Raw genomic sequence first — 17,849 nt, 5'->3', positions numbered from 1 at the left:
AATTTTGGCTCGGTCACACTTTACCTAACATTTAAGTTTCTATTGACAAAAGTTAGTTAAGCTTGAATTATTTTTAGAAGTTTATTTTGAACTGATAATAACCATACATCATAAAATTTGCGTCCCCTGAAGGGAAACGAACATACACTAAATCAGTTATTTGTCCTTCATAAGTATCAACCATATGGTTTGTATGGATTTTTTACTCACAATTTTGGAAAAAACCATCGAGAACCAAAAATCCAAAAAATTTACAAAAATTGGGAAAAATTCCAATTAAGTTTCAAAAATAAGCAGAAAATGACATTAATTTGTGATTTATTGTTTTCCGCAAATTACTTAACTTAGACAAGCCTAGTTTTTTGATAAGATTTCACTTTCAAAATATTCTTCCGCTTGCCGTGTTGAGTACCCCTACCAAAAGCAATGAGACCAATCGATGGTATCGAGTATTTATCGATTTCAGTTCCATCCCTAGCAGTTGCGGAAAATAAATAAAACTACCAGACTATAGACGATTTTGCTGAAAAAGACACGAATTAAGCACACAACATGGCCGATGTAGACGACGGGTCCGAGCTGCTGTTCTTCGACACTTTCTCGCACGAGGAAGTGACGGTAAGTGCCTAGAGAAGCCTCTACGCGGAGTACTCGCTAACCCCCACCACCGTCTCTTCATAGGACATAAATTTGGATTTGGTGCAGTTTCCCAAGCCGGTCTTCATTACACAGGTGCGAATCATTCCCCTGGGCGCCCGGGTTCAGGCGGACTTTCCCGGTGGCGTTCGCCTGGGCGCCACCAATCCCTCCAAGTTCGATCTGGAGTTCTTCGTCAACGACCTGGGAATGCCGGCTGCGTCGGCATTCGAAAACCTCGGCTTACTGCGGTACAACCAGAACGACTGCATTCATCTGGACTGCTCGCAGGAGAAGATCGTCACCGACGGCCTGGTGCTGCGCGGCTGGTACAGCACCATCACACTGGCCATCTACGGCATCTTCACCAACTCGGTGACGGAGCCAATTGCCAGTCCGACGCTGCCCTGCGAGCCCGTCGGTCCGGAGATAACCAACCTGAGTGGCGAGGTGCTCCTCCAGGAGGATGTGCTGAAGGACGAGTGGCAGGAGCCAATGCCGGCCGAACTGCTGACCGCTCACAAGGGCAATGTCAGCGATTACGATCCGGAGGACATGGAGTACGGCATGTCGCGGGATCATTACCACCAGCACGCCGAGGAGCAGGAGCAGCGAGAGATGCGACGACTGCGTCGGTCCACACACTCCACGGATCACTCACCGCCGCCGCCCAGAAGATCGCATACGCATTCGGAGAGCAACGACAGGGAGTACATCAGGTGGTAAGTGGTTAACTCTTCTTTATATTAAATTCAATCTTATCACAAACCATTCATTGCAGTTCCCGCGACAAGGGCTCCAGGGACTGGTCGCGTTCACCGGAATACTCCAGCCATCGGTCGCGTCGCAAGCGCTCGGAGAGATCCCGCTCCGATGTGGACGAGCACAAGTGGCCCAGAACCCCGCCTGCATCGATAGACTCACCGACACGTCCGCGTTCGCCTGACACAATGGACTACGATGATGAGGACTCGCGCTCTCACTACAAGATGCAGTCATCGCACTACCGGCACTCCTCTGAGTCACTGCACCGTGGTGATCGGGATCGCGACGATGAGGACCGATCATGCACGCCGCAAGAGCAGTTTGAGCCCATTCTTAGCGACGACGAGATCATCGGCGACGACGAGGAGGACGATGCAGTGGATGCGGCTGCCATTGCGGAGTACGAGCGGGAGTTGGAGGCAGCTGCAGCCGCTGCTCCTCCGGCCATCGATGCTTTCGAGCCATGGCAGAAGCCTCTGTTGGTCTTTGAAGGGGACATGGCTGCCCACTTCAGCAAGGAGCTGGAAACTCTGAAGCTGCTCTTTAAGAAGCTGGTGCTGCAAACCCGTTGTGAGAATGTGGCAGCCTTCAGCGAGGAACATGGCGCTAGTGTGGACGAAAGGGAGCAATTTGTGTACTTGGGTGAGCAACTGAACAACCAATTGGGTTACTTAGCCCAGCACTACAAAAGGCGGAACTTTGTTCTGCAGCAGTTCTTCGGAAACGATGAGGTACATCTGCGCCAGGCGGCTAATGTGCTGCAGATTGCCCTGAGCTTCCAGGCGGCATGCATGCAGCCACAGCCTGCTTTTAAGATCCGTCATATTAAGCTGGGTGCCCGAATGGCTGAACTTCTGGGCAGTAGCGAGGATCTCTTCCAGCACTTGTTGAAGGAACACAAATTTGATACATTCGAGGCGGTATTCCGGCTGTATCACGAACCGTACATGGCTCTGTCCATCAAGCTGCAGCTTCTTAAGGCCGTCTACGCTCTGCTGGACACCAGGATGGGCATCGAACACTTCATGGGAGCGAAAAACAACGGCTATCAGATGATTGTAGAAGCCATCAAGACAGCCAAGCTGACAAGAACGAAGTACGCACTGCAGGCGATCCTAAAGAAACTACATTTGTGGGAAGGCCTTGAGAGTATACAGATCTGGTGCCGTCGTCTCTTTGTGGACCGAATAATCATACCTGGTAATCGCGACCAAATGGAGGACACAGTGATAACTTGCCAGCAAATTGAGTTTACCTTCGAGATGCTGATGGACGCATTGTTTTCCAGCCAGCTGAGCTACTTGCAGCCGCGCCGTTTTCTGCCCGTGTCCAAGAAGTTCGAGGTGGTGACCGATCCCACGGCTCAGCGCAGCTTCGGAAATGCCCTTCAGTCCTACTTAGGACAAAACTCATTGGCGGAATCTCTGCTGGTCATGTTGGGAAATTGCAAGGAGTTGCCGGCCACGACATATCTAAGCATGCTAGATTTGATGCATACCCTTTTGCGCTCGCATGTCGGCATTGATTACTTCGTGGATGATGCTTTTCCTGTAACGCAGACGATTGTGGCCATACTGCTGGGCCTAGATGAGGTTCCTCGGAACCCAGAGCAGAAGGAGGAGAAGCCAGAGAAGTCGGATTCAGAAGACAAAGTAATGGAGGTCGAAAATGAAGTTGTGGAGGCTGGAGGCGAGAAGCCAACTCCACCAACGGCAGACGAGGAGGGAAAGCCAGTTCCAGCCGCGATTCCCGTTCCAACTCCAGCTGCTGCGCCTCAAGTGCGACCCAGGCCGATCCTTCGCCCAGTGCTGCCACGCCTTGCCAGATTGGGTATCGAAATGTCGTACAAGGTGCAGACGCGGTACCACCTGGATGCCATTGCTTACGCTGCCGCGGCTCCCGAATACGATGCGGTCAAGTTGGCCACTCATATGCATGCCATTTACTCGCAAACGTGCGATCCTGCTGGACGGCAGCACACCGTGGAGGTGCTGGGCTTGAATAATAATCTCAAGATCTTCATGGATCTGATCAAGAAGGAGCAGCGCCTTCAGACGCAACGCCAGCTGAGCTCACCGGGCACGAAGTACAAGAGCCCGGTGTTGAGCTATGCCGTGGACATGGTGGACTCTTGCGTCCGCTATTGCGAGCAGTTGGACTACCTTATCGAACATGGAGGTGTGATCCTGGAGCTGGCCAAGAACCACGAGACCTTCGAACCCTCGGTGTCGGCCGTCTTGCAGGAGATGTACGTGTACATGAAACCGCTCGAGGCTATCAATGTGTTCGTATATGATGACATAATGCCGCTGGTGGAGGTGATAGGCCGCTCGCTGGATTACCTGACCACATTCCCTGGAGACCTGATTATGGCCCTGCGGATTTTGCGATATCTCTCCATAAGCAAGCCGCTTGCCGGTCAAAAAGCCCCTCCTGTGACCGAGGAGCTGAAACATAGGTTCGTGGCCCTGCAGCTGTACGCGGCGGATGGCGTCCAGCTTTGTATTCAGATCATGGAGCGATTATGCGCATACTTTGAGCAGCCGGGTGCACACGCTCCAGCCCTGATGACCATCCAGGGAGTCCATTGCTGTCAGATCATGCTGCCCACGCTGCAGATCCTCCGGGAGCTGCTCTCCTACGCGATTCTGTGCAGAGATGGCACCTACAAAGACCTCACAGCTATAGATCACCTGGTGAAAGTTTACTACTTGCTCTACTACTTCCCCACGCGCTGTCAGGCCGGTCCCGAGGTGGAACAGTGCAAGATGGAGGTCGTGCAGACCCTTCTGGCCTACACCCAGCCGAATGAACAAGACGAGGAGTCGCTGCACAAATCACTTTGGACCCTGATGATCAGAGAGGTGCTTAAAAATGTCGATGGTCCCGCGCACTTCATTCCTGGTAAGCCTGACTACAAAAGCCATGCACATCATCTTATAACTTCTTTCGTGCAGGACTGAAACTTTTGGCGGAACTGCTTCCGCTCCCGCTGCCGATGCCCCAGCCGCTTTGCGACCAGTTGCAGCAACAGCACAAGCAGCGTCTGATCACCGAGCGGAAACTGTGGTCCGCCCACTTGCATCCACAAAGCGGTCAGATCGCCAAGCTGGTGGAGGCACTTGCTCCTTCCAGTTTCCCGCAGCTGTCCGAACTACTACAGCGAGTTTGCATGCAACTGTCGGACTTGGCGCCCAACATGACGCTGCTAATCGCGAAGACGATCACGGAACTACTGTGCAATGAGTACCAGACATCCAACTGCATTCCGACCACCAACCTGGAACGGCTGCTTCGTTTCTCCACTCGCTTATGTGCCTTCGCTCCTTTAAAGAGTTCCATGCTCTCCATACTTTCCGGAAAATTCTGGGAACTCTTCCAGTCGCTGCTGGCACTGAACGAGTTTAACGACGTGGTTTCCAACTGCCAGGAGGCTGTCCATCGCATTCTGGACAGCTTCCTAGACTCGGGTATTTCGCTGATCTCGCACAAGAGTACGGCTGCGCCCGCTTTGAATCTGGCTGCCGCACTGCCACCAAAGGAACTCATTCCGCGAATCATCGATGCAGTCTTTAGCAACTTGACAAGCGTGGAGGTCACCCATGGAATATCAATTCTAGCGGTTCGCAATCTGGTCATCCTCACAGAGCACGAGTAAGTTTTGAGTATGACTGCGGTTTTAAAGTTTATAATATCTAATATTATCTATTTCGCCAGCTTCACCTTTTACCATCTGGCGCAGTTGCTGAAGCAAAAGATCACCGAGTTCCAGGCGTGGATGGAGCGCGTGATTCTTCACAACGAAACGGTGGAGTACAATGCCAACATCGAATCTCTGATCCTGCTGCTGCGCTCTCTGACCCAAATTGAACCGCCGCCCGCCATGTCGGCCATGCCACACCGCACTCTGAAACTGGGAGCCACAGAGCTCGCCCAGCTGGTGGAGTTCCAGGACATTGAGCTGGCCAAGCCACCGGTGCTAAGTCGCATTCTCACCGTCATGGAGAAGCACAAGGCAGTGGCCAATGAGGCGGCGCTGAGCGACCTTAAGCAACTGATTCTGCTGCAGGCCTCCAAGCAGGAGGTTCTGGCCGGAATCAGTACAGAGACGCCACCAGAGCCTGAGGGAGAAACCAATCCATCTGCCAGCAGCTGCAGTGGCTCTCTGACTGTGGAACCCTTCCTGCCACAGGCCGAGGGCATTGTCACACAGTACGAGGCGCGTCCGATCTTTACGCGATTCTGTGCCACCGCCGAGAATGCCCAACTTACGGCTCGCTACTGGCTGGACCCGCTGCCCATAGAACTGATCGAAGACATGAACGAGCCGATCTACGAGCGCATTGCCTGCGATCTCACGGATCTGGCAAATGTGTGCCTCAATCCGGACTTGAATGTGGCTGGCGATAGCAAGCGGGTCATGAATTTATCCGGCTCGCCCCAATCCAATCGGGAGATGACGCCGACGGCGCCTTGTTTCCGCACGCGCCGAGTGGAAGTGGAACCCGCGACTGGTCGACCCGAAAAGAAGATGTTTGTTTCGTCTGTAAGAGGTCGTGGCTTTGCTCGGCCACCACCCTCCAGGGGAGATCTGTTCCGCTCCCGACCGCCCAACACCTCACGACCGCCATCCCTACACGTGGATGACTTCCTGGCCCTAGAAACATGTGGCGCCCAGCCCACAGGACCCACCGGCTACAACAAGATACCCTCGATGCTGAGAGGCTCCCGGGTGGGACGCAATCGGGGATCTCGCATCTCGGCAGCAGCTGCCTTCAGGTAAAGTGCACAATTACCACTTTGTTGGATGTCGCTAATGGGCTATTTTACTCGTTCCACAGGCAGAAGAAGCTAATGCGCATTGGTTCGCCCTCTAGCTGGGCAGAGTCCTCCGGATCCTATCGGTCTGCCGCGGACTCCCACTTCAGCAGCAGCGATTCGCACTATTCGTCGCCCCACTACAGTGGACGGCCGCGTGGACGAGGTCTGCGTTCCAGGCCATCCTACCTGAGATAGGAGGACGTTGCAGCCCATCCCGGTTCTCGATTACACTTCCCGTACACTCAGCAAACGAACTAGATCCTAAGAACCAGATGGATGCTGGCTGGGCAGTTGAATTCCATTACTTATTAACGTACTGATTGTGCTGACTTTGTATTAGTTCGTTGTATTTTCCCACTTTGTATGTAAGCTCAAAGTTAATGTTCCGTAATTACACTGTGCAAACGGACGTCGTGCGACTCCATGGGCAGCTCCTCGTTGCTGACTATCTGCTCGTTGAGCGACAGCGCCATCAGCGAGATCTTCTTGTGCGGATACTTATCCGCGTGCTGCTTGAGGAACTTGTCGTAGTAGCCCATTCCATGGCCCATCCGAGCTCCGCAGCGGGTGAAGGCTACTCCGGGCACGATGAAGAGATCGATGCCGTGCCCTGCGGTAAACGAGTACCTTTTTAAATTGAGCTCTTTGGTAATCTCCAGCTCCACTCACCATTGGTCATGGCATCTTCGCGCGCCTCCTTGAAGTCCGGCTGCTTGATGTTCCACTTGGTCGGGGGCAGGCTCTCGTACTCGTCCATGCCGCGCAGTCGCACCATCTTCATCCTGCTGCCCTCGTAGGTGGGCACGAAGACCATCTTCTCCAGGCGGAACATCTCCGAAATCAGCGCCGTGGTGTCCAACTCGGAGGCGGTGCTCAGGTAAATGCTCACCCGCTGGGCCTGCCGGAAGACCTCGCTTTGCAGCACCTGTGCGATTCGAGATTAGTGATAGCCGATTGCAGATTAGTGATAACCTTAAGGGCCGGCCAAGTGTTACCTTGGAAGTGACGGCCTGCGACTGCCGAGCGATGGCCTCCGCGTCGATGCCCTTCAGTGCATCCTTAATGCGCTTTCGCAGCGCCACCTTCAGGCTGTTTTGGATCGTGGCTGCCATTCCCGTCGCTGGATCATCCACTGCACACTCGTGCGAACCGGTGCGAACTGTTTCCATCTGCCTGCGCGGTCCAGGCATCAGTAGGTCGCCTCTCCGCTGTCCGTTATCAGCTGCGCTTACACTGCCACGCTCTTATCAGTCGGCTGCTTCGCTTTGGAGCCCTGTTCGTAAACAAATGGAATTGGAGCGGTCTGGGGAAAGTTTGGGCTTCAAGTGGATGACCCCAGGGGCGATCAGCTGATCAGGGATGGGAGTTATCATGCCACCAATACAAAGCCAGAGGCCAAATAAACTTAATGCGTGCGCTATATTTGGAGTACCATTCCCATTAAATACAATTCAGACAATGCAGTCATGTAACAGTTAAGCTAGTGGAGTTCCACACTCCTAGTTGGGCTTACTTCTTGGGAGCCTCTGGTGCCTTGGGTTCCGTTTTCGTCTTCAGGTTCTTCAGCTGCTCCTTTTGCTGCAGGTAAACTAGTTAGCTTTAGTTTCTGTGGAAAGTAGTGTGGTAAGATAGTAAGATTCCATTACCTGCTTATGGAAGAACTCCTCCTCGCGGGCAGCCTCCATTTTGCCAAAGGACCCGCCCGCCTCCCGAATGGATCCCCCGCCACCGCCCCCCTTTCCGGCTCCACTGCCCAGTTCTCCGATCTGCGACATTTTCAAGTGCCTGCAATGGGATTCGAAAACGGTTCTAGAATCTTACGCAACTGCGCTCCAATTAGCGAAACCTACTGAATCTGCTTGGGATACCAGCGCTGACTGAATCGGCGCAGTGTAAACATGTTTGCCTTTATAGAATCGGTTTATATAGTATAGTTAAGCTATATATAAGGGATGATTTGCCACTGCGATTTCGCCGACTTGTGAAAACAAACTGCTGAAAATTGGACATGAGCGCAGCTATAAATACTCAGTGGGGACGGAAATAGAAACAATCACTTCTTCTTGGGGGCAAAAAACTTTAATTTTAATTCACACACCCCAATAGGTTTTTATTGCTAAAAGAAAGAAGCTTAAACTAGAAATTATATTATGTTAAATCTGGTTTAACTTTGCAACTAACAATTTTATTGAGCCGTGCCATGTGGATAAGTTTGATGATGATGCGCCTGAAGGAATAAGTGGATGGCAATTAACATAAACAATTAACTATTTGGTGTTCTGGGGATTTGATTTATGTTCCAGTTCTGTGGCATTTTTGAGGTCTTTGGGGTCTTCTTGAGCACGGTCGTGTAGTACTTTGAAATCATCTGCGGTCTGAAAGTAAAGAAGGTGTATTTAAAATTGGAAGGGTGTCACAGCAATTCCATTCATCGGACTTTGCGTACCTCGTTCAGGAAGAAGGCCTCCTCAAGCAAATTCTTGTGCTTGTTCATGGAGGTGGTGCTGCCCAGAGAGGCGTGGTCCAGGGTCTTCTGGAACTCATCCCAGTTGGGCAAGTAGTCGCCGTGGTCCTTCTTGTCCCGCATCTTGTCCATGAGGTTCTGGGTTAACGAAATGAAGTACTCCTCCTCCTTTAGACCGCCCTGCAGCTTGCCTAGTCCGCCGCCCCACAGGAAAACACTCGGGGGCTTCTTCTCCTCAGAGTAGAGTTTCTTGGGCGTCCAGCCGAGTCTTTGGGGATTCAAATTGGAAGTTATAGAAACGTCTTATTGGCAAACGCAACTCACTTTTGAGTAAGACCCACGCTCAGTCTACGCTGCAGTATTCCGGCACAAAACATTTTTGCACTTGAGAGTATGGAACTCATACGAAAAGTTACAGATTTTTCGAAAAAGCTGGACAAATTACAGGATATCAACGGCTGAGTCTAGACTGATAGCTTCAGATGGAATATGACACGGTTGCTTTCTAAAATATTTGGCTTTGATATCCGACAAACGAAACCGAGACATTTTGTTAATGTCGTCTATTCCTTCATTTTTATTTGTATCATCGCATGAAGTGATACGACGACCTCTACAAGTTAGTGTTATAAAGAATAAATCTTTTATTAGCCCAAGCTTGTAAGTTAGTTTGCTTAAAGATTGTGGTCCTGATTTTCTTATTAAAAAAAAAATAAATATTTGAAAAAACGTTGAAAAATAAATATCTGGCAACGCTGCGCATTAGTGTGACCACTTTTGGGTGAGCTGATAAAGAGTGTGGTATTTCCAGCTATCCTGCGCCAGCCACACTAATCGGATTGTTTTGTTTTGTCGGCCGATTTCAGCCGTATATATCTGCGTATATATCGTTCGATTCCGGTTGAAGTACGCACCATGGCCTTCCTGTACCTACTGGGCTGGGTCTCTATGGGCATACAGATCGTGTTCCTGACCCTATCAATTGGTGAGCTGTCTCCTCGTAGTTAGACTTGTTAAATTGCAACGTCTGCAATTGGTTTTTTTTCCAGTGGCTGGTCTATATTATCTGGCGGAATTGGCCGAGGAGTACACGACGGCGGCGAGGAAGTGCATTCTCTTCCTGATCAGCTTTACAATCTTCGTCTACATCCTGCTGATGCTCTTCGAGGACCTGCCGTGGAGCCTCATAATCTGCGGATTCGTGGCGCAGGGCTTCCACCTGGGCATCATGGGTGGATTCCCCTTTGTGCGCCTGCTCTCGCTGCCGCTGCTGGGCTCCTTGACCATGCTGGTGGTCAATCACTTCCTGGCATTCCAGCACTTCACCACTGTCTATGTGCCTTTCACCCAGGTGAGCCCATCCCCTTATGTATTGCATAAATCATTAGTCATGGAAAGCACAGTCGCTGCGTATATTATATTGCTTGGGCTTGTTTCGATGTATTCATGTTTTTCGCTCTTGCTCACATTGCTGCAAAACATAATATATTGCTATGATATAAAGCGCATTGTATTGTATTGTATTGCTTGCTTACATCAATTTGTATCAGTTTGCTTACATAGCACTTGAATTGAACCCCAGCAAGGGCTTATACTTCAGAGCTTAAGTTTAATTTGTACTTGCAGGTGCTGGCTTACTTTACCATCTGCCTGTGGATCGTGCCCTTCGCCCTGTTCGTCTCGCTGAGTGCGAATGACAGTGTCCTGCCCACCACCGTCAGCGATCAGAGCCGGCGCAGTCCGGATGTGGTCAGCAATTACTTCTCGCGGAACAAGAAGCAGGGCCTGCTGTCCCTGTTCCAGTATCTGAAAGAGGCCCTGCTCCCTGGGCGGACCAAGAAGGCCTTCTAGGTGTAGTTTATTTAATGTTTATTTATTTTTGTGGCCGCATTCGAGACAAAAGTATACAAAGCGCATGTGAACTACGTTTATGCCTTGACATTCGCCATTGACTAATGTTTTTGTAGTGGAACCTATCGAAGTTAAGGGCTAAACGAATAGGAGGGTTTGAATAAGAACGCAGATTATTGAAATGATATGTCGTTATCTATATGTGCGTGATTTCAGTTTTATAGGTCACCTTTTGGGGAACTTTTGACGAATTTCGATTTTGTACACGCATTGAAGAAACTGAATAAACCACTACATGAAACATATATCATGTACTAATTAGATATTAATAAAATCATCGTTTTTGTTGGGTAATAAGTCAATATGTATTTAAATTCTTTTCAAATGGCAAACATTAAATTTAAGGAACAATTCGGTGAAAGATAAATGCAAAAAGCGATCCCCCAACTCCGCTCAAGAAACCCTACTGCAACTACTTATTCTGGACCTTGACCTTGCCATCGGCCATGCCGTAGTAGCACTTGGTGGCCATGTTCACGAACAGACCCGTCTCCAGGACGCCCGGAATCAGGGTGATGGCGCGGTTGACCTCATCCCAGTCGTACTCCCGGTTGGCGATGAACTTCCAGTCCAGCAGGAAGTTGCCATTATCCGTGACGATGGGTCCCGCCTTCACCTTGGCCATCCGCAGAGAAGCCTCGCCGCCAAAGAGCGCCTCGATGTGCAGCTTGATGGGCACGTACGCCATTGGGGCCACCTCGATGGGCACTCCGCGGCACCACTGCTCCCCCAGACGGATGGAGTTCTTTGTGTAGTCGGCCACCACGATGAAGTGCTTTGCGCAGGAGGCCACCACCTTCTCCTGCAGCAAACAGCCGCCGCCGCCCTTGATGAGCACCATGTGTCGGTCGACCTCGTCGGCCCCGTCGATGGCCACGTCTATGTTGGGATTCCTGTCCAGATCGCCCAGGTTGAGGTTATAGTCGAGGATCAGATGGCGCGCCTGGTAGGACGACGGCACGCAGATGAGGTCCGTCAGCTCACCCTCCTTCCACACGCGCTCCGCGATGCGCTGCACGGCGTACACCACGGTGGACCCACTGCCAATACCCAGAATCTTCGTGTCCTCCGTCACCCACTGATCCACAGCCGTGCGGGCCGCCGTCTTCTTGGCCGCGTCCAGAGCAATGTCGTCCATCTTGCGTATCTGGGAGTGGAGTGCCGCTGCGCCGCGTAAGAGATCTTCGCCGAGATGCTGAGTGAACCGTGCTGGTTGGACGCCTCGTCGCAATAACCCAGATAACATGTGGTTAACAGCTTCGGTTTCAATCGCAACTTCAATGTCACAGAGATCAAGCCGCCGACTGTGGGATTTGTGGTGTGGCGCTAGGGATTTCCCGCTGTTGCGCCGCTGCCAGGCTAACAGAGCTGTTAACAGCGCGCGAACTGTTAGCTATTTGAATTGCTACGCGTGAAATAGTTAAATACTTCGATTTCTTCACTCAAATGAAAAGCACAAATGGTTGCTAGATTAAAATCCGAATTTGAAATTGAAAGCGGTTCTGTTTACGCATTTTATTATATATCATTTATCAATGTAAAGATTACAATAAGTTTGATAAGATGAGGTTTTAAAAATGGATTTGATATAAACCATATGTGTTCTTAGTCTACTTTTAATGGGTAAAATTATCAACATATGAATTTTCACGAGGGTCCAAATTATCAACATATAGATTTTCACGAGGGTCCAGCAATTTCTTGGACAAATCGTATGTCACTACCTTGGGGGCAAAGAAGCCGCCGTAGCCGGGACGTCCCTTATAGTAGATTCCCAGCCCGGCCAGTGGACCTGCCTGTTGGGGTACCACCTCCTGCACATCCACGTAGGGAAAAGTGTTCTGGGCCGCATCCTTCAGTTGGCTGGAGCTGACGAAATCCATGTACTGGTTGTCCTGGGACAGCGGCAGCGATGGCAACTCCGAGGCAGTGGGTAAGTCGCTCTCCTTCAAAATCAATCGCTTGCGCTCACCCTCGAGATGCGAGTTCTGATTGCCCAGCCAAAAGCTCTTTGTCTGCGGTTCGATTAGTTGACCGGTGGAGAAGTTGAAGGAAGTGAAACGCACCTCCAGGTTCAGGTGTTTCTTGAAGACACGGAACCGGAATCCTGTGACCACCTGGTCCGTTGTGTTGACGGAAATCTCATCCAGGTCCATGGCTCGGCTATCCACGCTCAAGGTGTGGTAGTCGTAGCCATCACGTATGTCCACATCAGACACGTTGTAAGCTTCCACGGGCAGCCATTCCAGCGAGCTGTTCTTGATGACGCCTCCGGGCAGCAGCTCACCCTGCTGCAGCTGCAAGTGGAAGACCCGCTTGATCTTCACAAACCGGACACCAGTCACAACTTTGTTCTGCTTGAAGTCCGACATGGAGTCTCGAAGGTTGAAAAAGCGATCGGAGTTGGGTCCCGGCTCATCGCAAAGGCAAAAACAGTAGTGGCAGCGCCAGAAGATCCAGCTTGACCAGGAGGAGGGTTTCCTTACCGTGGACTTGCAAACCGGGCTGGTCTCATCCTCATGGAATGTGATGTACTCATAGCGCCTGGCAGAGGTGGCGTTCGGGGACAAGCAGACCGAGATGTCGGACTCGATGGTGTTGCAGTTGTAGAGCCTTCCCTTGCAGGCGGGCTGCTGGCCACAGAACTCCTCCTCCGGCTGGTAGCAGCCGCTCGAGCGGGTGTCATGGTAGTCTGGGCAGCTGCTGCGGCAGCTCTGGTTCGGATTTAGGTTGATTTCGTTCTCCACAAAGCCCTGCAGCAGACGAGTGACACGGTCATAGGTCTGGCCCTCCACATGCTCGTTCTTGCCGGGATCGCAGCGCCAGTACAGCCGGCTGCTGTCAGCCATGACCTGCTGGAGAACCCGCTGTGCTTGCTGGATGCGCTTCTGGTGGTTCCGTCGCATTAAATGCATTTCCTCGGTGAAGTTTCCGCGACCGGCTTGGCGCAGCAGCATCCAAGAGAGCTCCATCAAGCTGTAGCCCTTCAGCTGCGTGAAAGTGGCCTTGGAGAAGAGCTGATAGGCGAACTGCTGGGCGGACTGCCTGGCCAGACACATTTGGTCCGGGGACTTCTCAAAACTGGTTGTCAATGCCGAGAGCAAAGAGTGCGTGTAGTCCAGTATGGGGTCAGTGGAGTCACCGGAGTACAGGCTCTCGTGGTGAGCTTGCAGCAGCCAGGAGAGCGAAGAGGAGCTGGGTTGAACGCACCAATTTGCGAACTGGACGAGAGTGGTGGCCTCCAGCGAATCCTTGTTACGTTCGTACTCGGCCAGCTGATCGTATCGAAAACCGATGGACTTGGTGAAGTCCTTCCACTGGTTGAGACGATGCAGTAACTGGTTCTTGTCCTGCAACTCCCGCATCAGAGTCTCAATGGTCAGAACGGTGTTCCTCGCCTGCTGCTCCTCCAGATTCCGGATATTCCCGGAAACCTCCTCGAGCTGGCCTATTATCTGGCGCTGATTGGCGTAGATCAGGGCGCCGGCGGTGACCTCCGCCACCGGGATCTTATTGATCTGATCCCACGATTTGAGGATGGAGTGTGTGACATCCTGGATCAGCCGGATGATGTCCAGGGTTTCCCGGACAGCCCCTCCGGAGCCACGTGGCGTCACCACGCAAAGTGCGCAGCAAAGCAGCAACCACTTCATGGTCTGCAGGAAGTACATAAAAAGTTCCTTGTCAGCACTTTTAACGGAGAATTGCCTTTCCCAGCAAAATGCCTCGCCAGCTGCAGATGTTTATAATTACTCACTTTTAAATAAACTTTGAAACTATCGCCTCTGCCACGGAAATGCTATATTCGCGACCGATCACTTCAAAATTCTTCCTGAAACTGAAACGTTCGAGATTCGCTTTACTTGCATCATTTGGTGTGTCTTTAAACCCAAAATACGGGATTCAGTATTAATAAGCACTTTTGGAAAAATCTAGTATTATGCGAAATACAACATTTATTTAAAATAGAGATAAAAAGATAAATGTAAATATTGTAAGATATACATTTATAAAATATACATTTTATTACCTGACAAGTAGGCTCACATTTTATGATTTTCTTTAAAATATAGAGCTACTAAGCCAAAACAGAATGCCAGGAAAATTGTGTCTTTCAAACCGAATCCTTGACCACAAAAATACCATAAAACGCACAGAATACTTTTCAAAAGTGACTTGCACTCGGTCAGTGTGCAAAGTATGTAGAAAAAAGGGGAATCCCCCACAAGCAAAATGTACAAACAAACACAAACACACATGTACCGAGAATATTTGAAGAAATTTAATACTTTTAGTGCACAAAGCGAAAACTGTTGAATGCCGAGCGATAGAGCTGAAAAGCAGAACACAATCACAAAGGTGATTGCAATTTTCCTCTAGCCAGGCGGCAGCAGCGGAAAAGCTGGAAAGCTGGTGAGCGGAAAAGCTGGAGAGCGGAAAACCGGAACATAAGAGCCACGTTAATGGTTTGACCAAGACATAAAGATATGGAAAAGGGAGCAAGGAGGGGGAGGCAAAAAGATAGTGGGCCAAAGAATTTGTGTTAATGGATTTCACTTTTTAAGAAATAAATTACTATCTCCGGCCGGAGGGGAGAACCGCAAACAAAGTCCCAAGCAGTTTGCATGATTGGATGGGATTTCGAGTCATTAGCAAAAAGATGCCGCCTCAAAGGCAGCCGGAATACAGGAATGTGGGATAATCCCCAGATGGGGATTACAAGGTGCTCAAAGGGGGGGATAGAGTCCTGCATCGACAGCTGCCACTCCACCAAGTGGAATCGCCGAACATGGAGCTCTATTATTGCAAGTGGGCGTGCCACAAAAGCCGCCCAAAGTAAACACCAATTAAAAGCAACACAGAGGGCTCAGCCGAAAAAATCGGCGAAACACGGCAAATGCAAATTGTTAATTAAAGAAATGGGCATTGTTTAATGCGACCCATGTGAAATGTTCCGGGGCCAACACCTGCACCCGCCTTCTCTGCACTTACATACCCCTGCCCCACTACCTCCGCCCTTCTCGATTACTCGTGGAAAAACATTATACATGAATTAAAAAACATATATGTGCACACGCCCTTTTTGGGTGCCTGAAACTGAGGATACCCTCTACTTTGTGTGGTGGCCAAACATTTTCATTCAAAAACCCATCAGTATGAGTGACTTTAAGAGGCGTTTGAAAATGAAGTAAGCTTCGAACTTGTAGGCCTGCAGACATAATCGATTATAATAATTTAGCTGCCCGCCCAATCGAAGACATCTTCATTATTCCCAAAAGGGGCAGAGGGTGCACGAATCCAACAAAAAGGTTTCGAGGAGTGCAAATGGACCGACCCAGCTGCACTTGCCCCGACATCCATTATGGTGGCGCCACAGCACCTCGATTGGGAGCAGAAAAAGTGCCGCAGATGCGGTGGGTGGAGCGGGGAGAGAAACGTAGAGACGTAGAAAAATGCAGGATGGCTTTCCCTTTGTGCGAGTTATGATTGCCCGGGCTGATGATGACAATGTCGCCTCCATGGATGGGCCATGGATGGGCCATGGATGGCATCGAACGACTTTGCAATGGGCACGATTTATAATTTGATTAGCGCATCGCTGAGTGCACACGGAAAAGAAAATCCCGCTCAAAAGTCAGGCGGGAAGTGCAGCCGAGTGCACTGAGCGAAACCGGGGGGCTGAGCCCCAGCACCGCCTCTTATCTCATCTATTGCGAAATGGAGCGGCCATCACACTCCGTTAGCTGACAATGACAAATGATGATGGAGGAGCGGTCGCAGGACCAATCCGCACCCGAAATGAATCCCAACTGTGAAGTGAGCAAAAAGCCTGCCTTTCGCTATAGGCCTTTCACTTTCCTCTTTCCGCTTTCGGCTTTCAATTAATCCGGCCAAGTGGCCTGCCGCCATAATCAGTTGTGTTTTGTGTTCCCCGGAAGCCAAAAAAAGCGGGAACAGCCCATATCGCCGGAAAAAACACGATCCGCCCAAAAAGGGTTTTATCTCGAAACAAAGGCGCCCAAAATTTGCCTGCCATTCACTAAACAATGAACAGCACAGCCAGCTGGGGGCGTGGCCCTCTGCCCGGGAAATAGATTAATGGCCGCAGACAAGGCCCGCCGAATCAATTTATTACACCGCCGACAGTTGACCGCATGGCCAGGGAAAGAGGAGCACCTTTGCCACAACAAATAAATAAATAAATACATTTAAAAAGAATTGCGGTAGGCCTTCTAATCGGAAGAGTATGCTGCAATATATGGCCTGCTTTCAATGTGTATCTTAAACCGCACTTTCATCCGCTTTTCCAGAAAGGTTCTCTAACGTAAGGATTTAATTCTCGCAGGCATAAACAAAGCACAAAACATTTAGGCCTAAAACTTGGCTTTGGAGCACTCGAAGGGAGTGCAGCAGGGATAGCAATCCGGAGCCTTGATGCAGCTCAGTCCGAAGCGGGACAACTCGGCTGCCTCCCAGGCGCGATCCTCCTGAAAGAGCGCCATCATCCGCTGGCGCCTGGCGCCCGTGATCAGCTTGTCCGCCGTGTTCATTTCCACGCTCATGGGCTTCACCAGGAAGTTCACGATGGAGTTCCCGGACGGAGTCTTCAGTAGGTCGCGATTGTTGAGCAGTGAGAGACTAAGGCGATGGGAAGGGACAGGAATTAAATGATCGAAGTGCGAAATCCTCTGGGGATTCTGGGCTTACAAGTCCCCGGACTTCTTCATCTTGCGGTCGACTGAGTAGAACACAAAGCAGGGTGCCTAATGTGAGGTGATTGAAACACTAATGTAACCCAGCCGACAGCCTCCGCCGGGCCAGCTTCGATTCTCCCCAATTAGTTTCCCAGCCAGTCGTCCAAGCACCAGGATTGGGCGGACGAAGGTGGAAATTGGGCGGAGTGCTTCGCCTGACTGACACCCAACACCATTTGCCACTCATGGAAGGTCAATCAGGCCACCTGGAGCAGATGTTGTGCATCCGGGGTGAACGGAATATCCACATCCGATAACAAGAGCGCTCTTAACTTCAGAACCTGAGTGCAAATGTAAGTAAACTTGCAGTTTGGATTGCTGACTAGCTGCTTTAGGTTTAAATGGGAACCAATTGATGCTTGCCTTAGGTAATTTAAATCTGCTAAAAATCCCCAGGGAGTCCTTTTCGTTTTTCATTAGTTGCAATATTAAGATTTCAGTTTAAGATTTCAGTTAAAAAAGAATGGACTTAAATAGTTTCGACATTAAGCCACTGC

General features: G+C 50.5%; 8 protein-coding genes and 1 long non-coding RNA gene across 9 annotated transcripts; 2 read left to right on the top strand and 7 right to left on the bottom strand.

The window, feature by feature from the left end:
• Nucleotides 1-457: 457 nt before the first annotated feature.
• On the top strand, nt 458-6,631 carry LOC6531813 (protein virilizer). The gene is made up of 6 exons (XM_002092564.3): nt 458-618; nt 682-1,358; nt 1,418-4,305; nt 4,359-5,055; nt 5,119-6,180; nt 6,243-6,631. Exons 1-6 carry the CDS (start codon nt 553-555, stop codon nt 6,415-6,417), a joined length of 5,565 nt encoding a protein of 1,854 aa, XP_002092600.1. The 5' UTR covers nt 458-552; the 3' UTR covers nt 6,418-6,631.
• On the bottom strand, nt 6,549-7,558 carry LOC6531812 (5-formyltetrahydrofolate cyclo-ligase). The gene is made up of 3 exons (XM_002092563.3): nt 7,218-7,558; nt 6,892-7,147; nt 6,549-6,832 (listed from the first exon to the last, which is right to left on the bottom strand). Exons 1-3 carry the CDS (start codon nt 7,410-7,412, stop codon nt 6,600-6,602), a joined length of 684 nt encoding a protein of 227 aa, XP_002092599.1. The 5' UTR covers nt 7,413-7,558; the 3' UTR covers nt 6,549-6,599.
• A 64-nt stretch (nt 7,559-7,622) lies between these two features.
• LOC6531811 (ATPase inhibitor A, mitochondrial) lies at nt 7,623-8,214 on the bottom strand. The gene is made up of 3 exons (XM_002092562.3): nt 8,073-8,214; nt 7,869-8,007; nt 7,623-7,800 (listed from the first exon to the last, which is right to left on the bottom strand). Exons 1-3 carry the CDS (start codon nt 8,120-8,122, stop codon nt 7,732-7,734), a joined length of 258 nt encoding a protein of 85 aa, XP_002092598.2. The 5' UTR covers nt 8,123-8,214; the 3' UTR covers nt 7,623-7,731.
• Nucleotides 8,215-8,385: 171 nt separating this feature from the next.
• LOC6531810 lies at nt 8,386-9,195 on the bottom strand. The gene is made up of 3 exons (XM_002092561.4): nt 9,011-9,195; nt 8,669-8,954; nt 8,386-8,597 (listed from the first exon to the last, which is right to left on the bottom strand). Exons 1-3 carry the CDS (start codon nt 9,088-9,090, stop codon nt 8,490-8,492), a joined length of 474 nt encoding a protein of 157 aa, XP_002092597.1. The 5' UTR covers nt 9,091-9,195; the 3' UTR covers nt 8,386-8,489.
• Nucleotides 9,196-9,497: 302 nt separating this feature from the next.
• LOC6531809 (protein TEX261) lies at nt 9,498-10,871 on the top strand. The gene is made up of 3 exons (XM_002092560.4): nt 9,498-9,671; nt 9,736-10,037; nt 10,313-10,871. Exons 1-3 carry the CDS (start codon nt 9,602-9,604, stop codon nt 10,535-10,537), a joined length of 597 nt encoding a protein of 198 aa, XP_002092596.1. The 5' UTR covers nt 9,498-9,601; the 3' UTR covers nt 10,538-10,871.
• LOC120320954 lies at nt 10,071-10,314 on the bottom strand. Its single transcript, XR_005560464.1, has 2 exons — nt 10,222-10,314; nt 10,071-10,157 (listed from the first exon to the last, which is right to left on the bottom strand). It is a non-coding gene; the product is annotated as an uncharacterized LOC120320954 (long non-coding RNA).
• Nucleotides 10,872-10,877: 6 nt separating the features above from the next.
• LOC6531808 (ribose-5-phosphate isomerase) lies at nt 10,878-11,992 on the bottom strand. Its single transcript, XM_002092559.4, has one exon. The coding sequence runs from the start codon at nt 11,841-11,843 to the stop codon at nt 11,010-11,012; it is 834 nt and encodes a 277-aa protein (XP_002092595.2). The 5' UTR covers nt 11,844-11,992; the 3' UTR covers nt 10,878-11,009.
• Nucleotides 11,993-12,097: 105 nt separating this feature from the next.
• On the bottom strand, nt 12,098-14,463 carry LOC6531807. The gene is made up of 2 exons (XM_039371865.1): nt 14,355-14,463; nt 12,098-14,253 (listed from the first exon to the last, which is right to left on the bottom strand). Exon 2 carries the CDS (start codon nt 14,248-14,250, stop codon nt 12,214-12,216), a length of 2,037 nt encoding a protein of 678 aa, XP_039227799.1. The 5' UTR covers nt 14,251-14,253; nt 14,355-14,463; the 3' UTR covers nt 12,098-12,213.
• A 2,432-nt stretch (nt 14,464-16,895) lies between these two features.
• LOC6531806 lies at nt 16,896-17,407 on the bottom strand. Its single transcript, XM_002092557.4, has 2 exons — nt 17,306-17,407; nt 16,896-17,236 (listed from the first exon to the last, which is right to left on the bottom strand). Exons 1-2 carry the CDS (start codon nt 17,323-17,325, stop codon nt 16,972-16,974), a joined length of 285 nt encoding a protein of 94 aa, XP_002092593.1. The 5' UTR covers nt 17,326-17,407; the 3' UTR covers nt 16,896-16,971.
• Nucleotides 17,408-17,849: the final 442 nt, after the last annotated feature.

Source organism: Drosophila yakuba, chromosome 2R, assembly GCF_016746365.2.
Source record: "Drosophila yakuba strain Tai18E2 chromosome 2R, Prin_Dyak_Tai18E2_2.1, whole genome shotgun sequence".
NCBI lineage: Eukaryota > Metazoa > Arthropoda > Insecta > Diptera > Drosophilidae > Drosophila > Drosophila yakuba.
The sequence above is the reverse complement of the archived record's forward strand: the minus strand, read 5'-3'. Positions and strand labels throughout refer to the sequence as shown.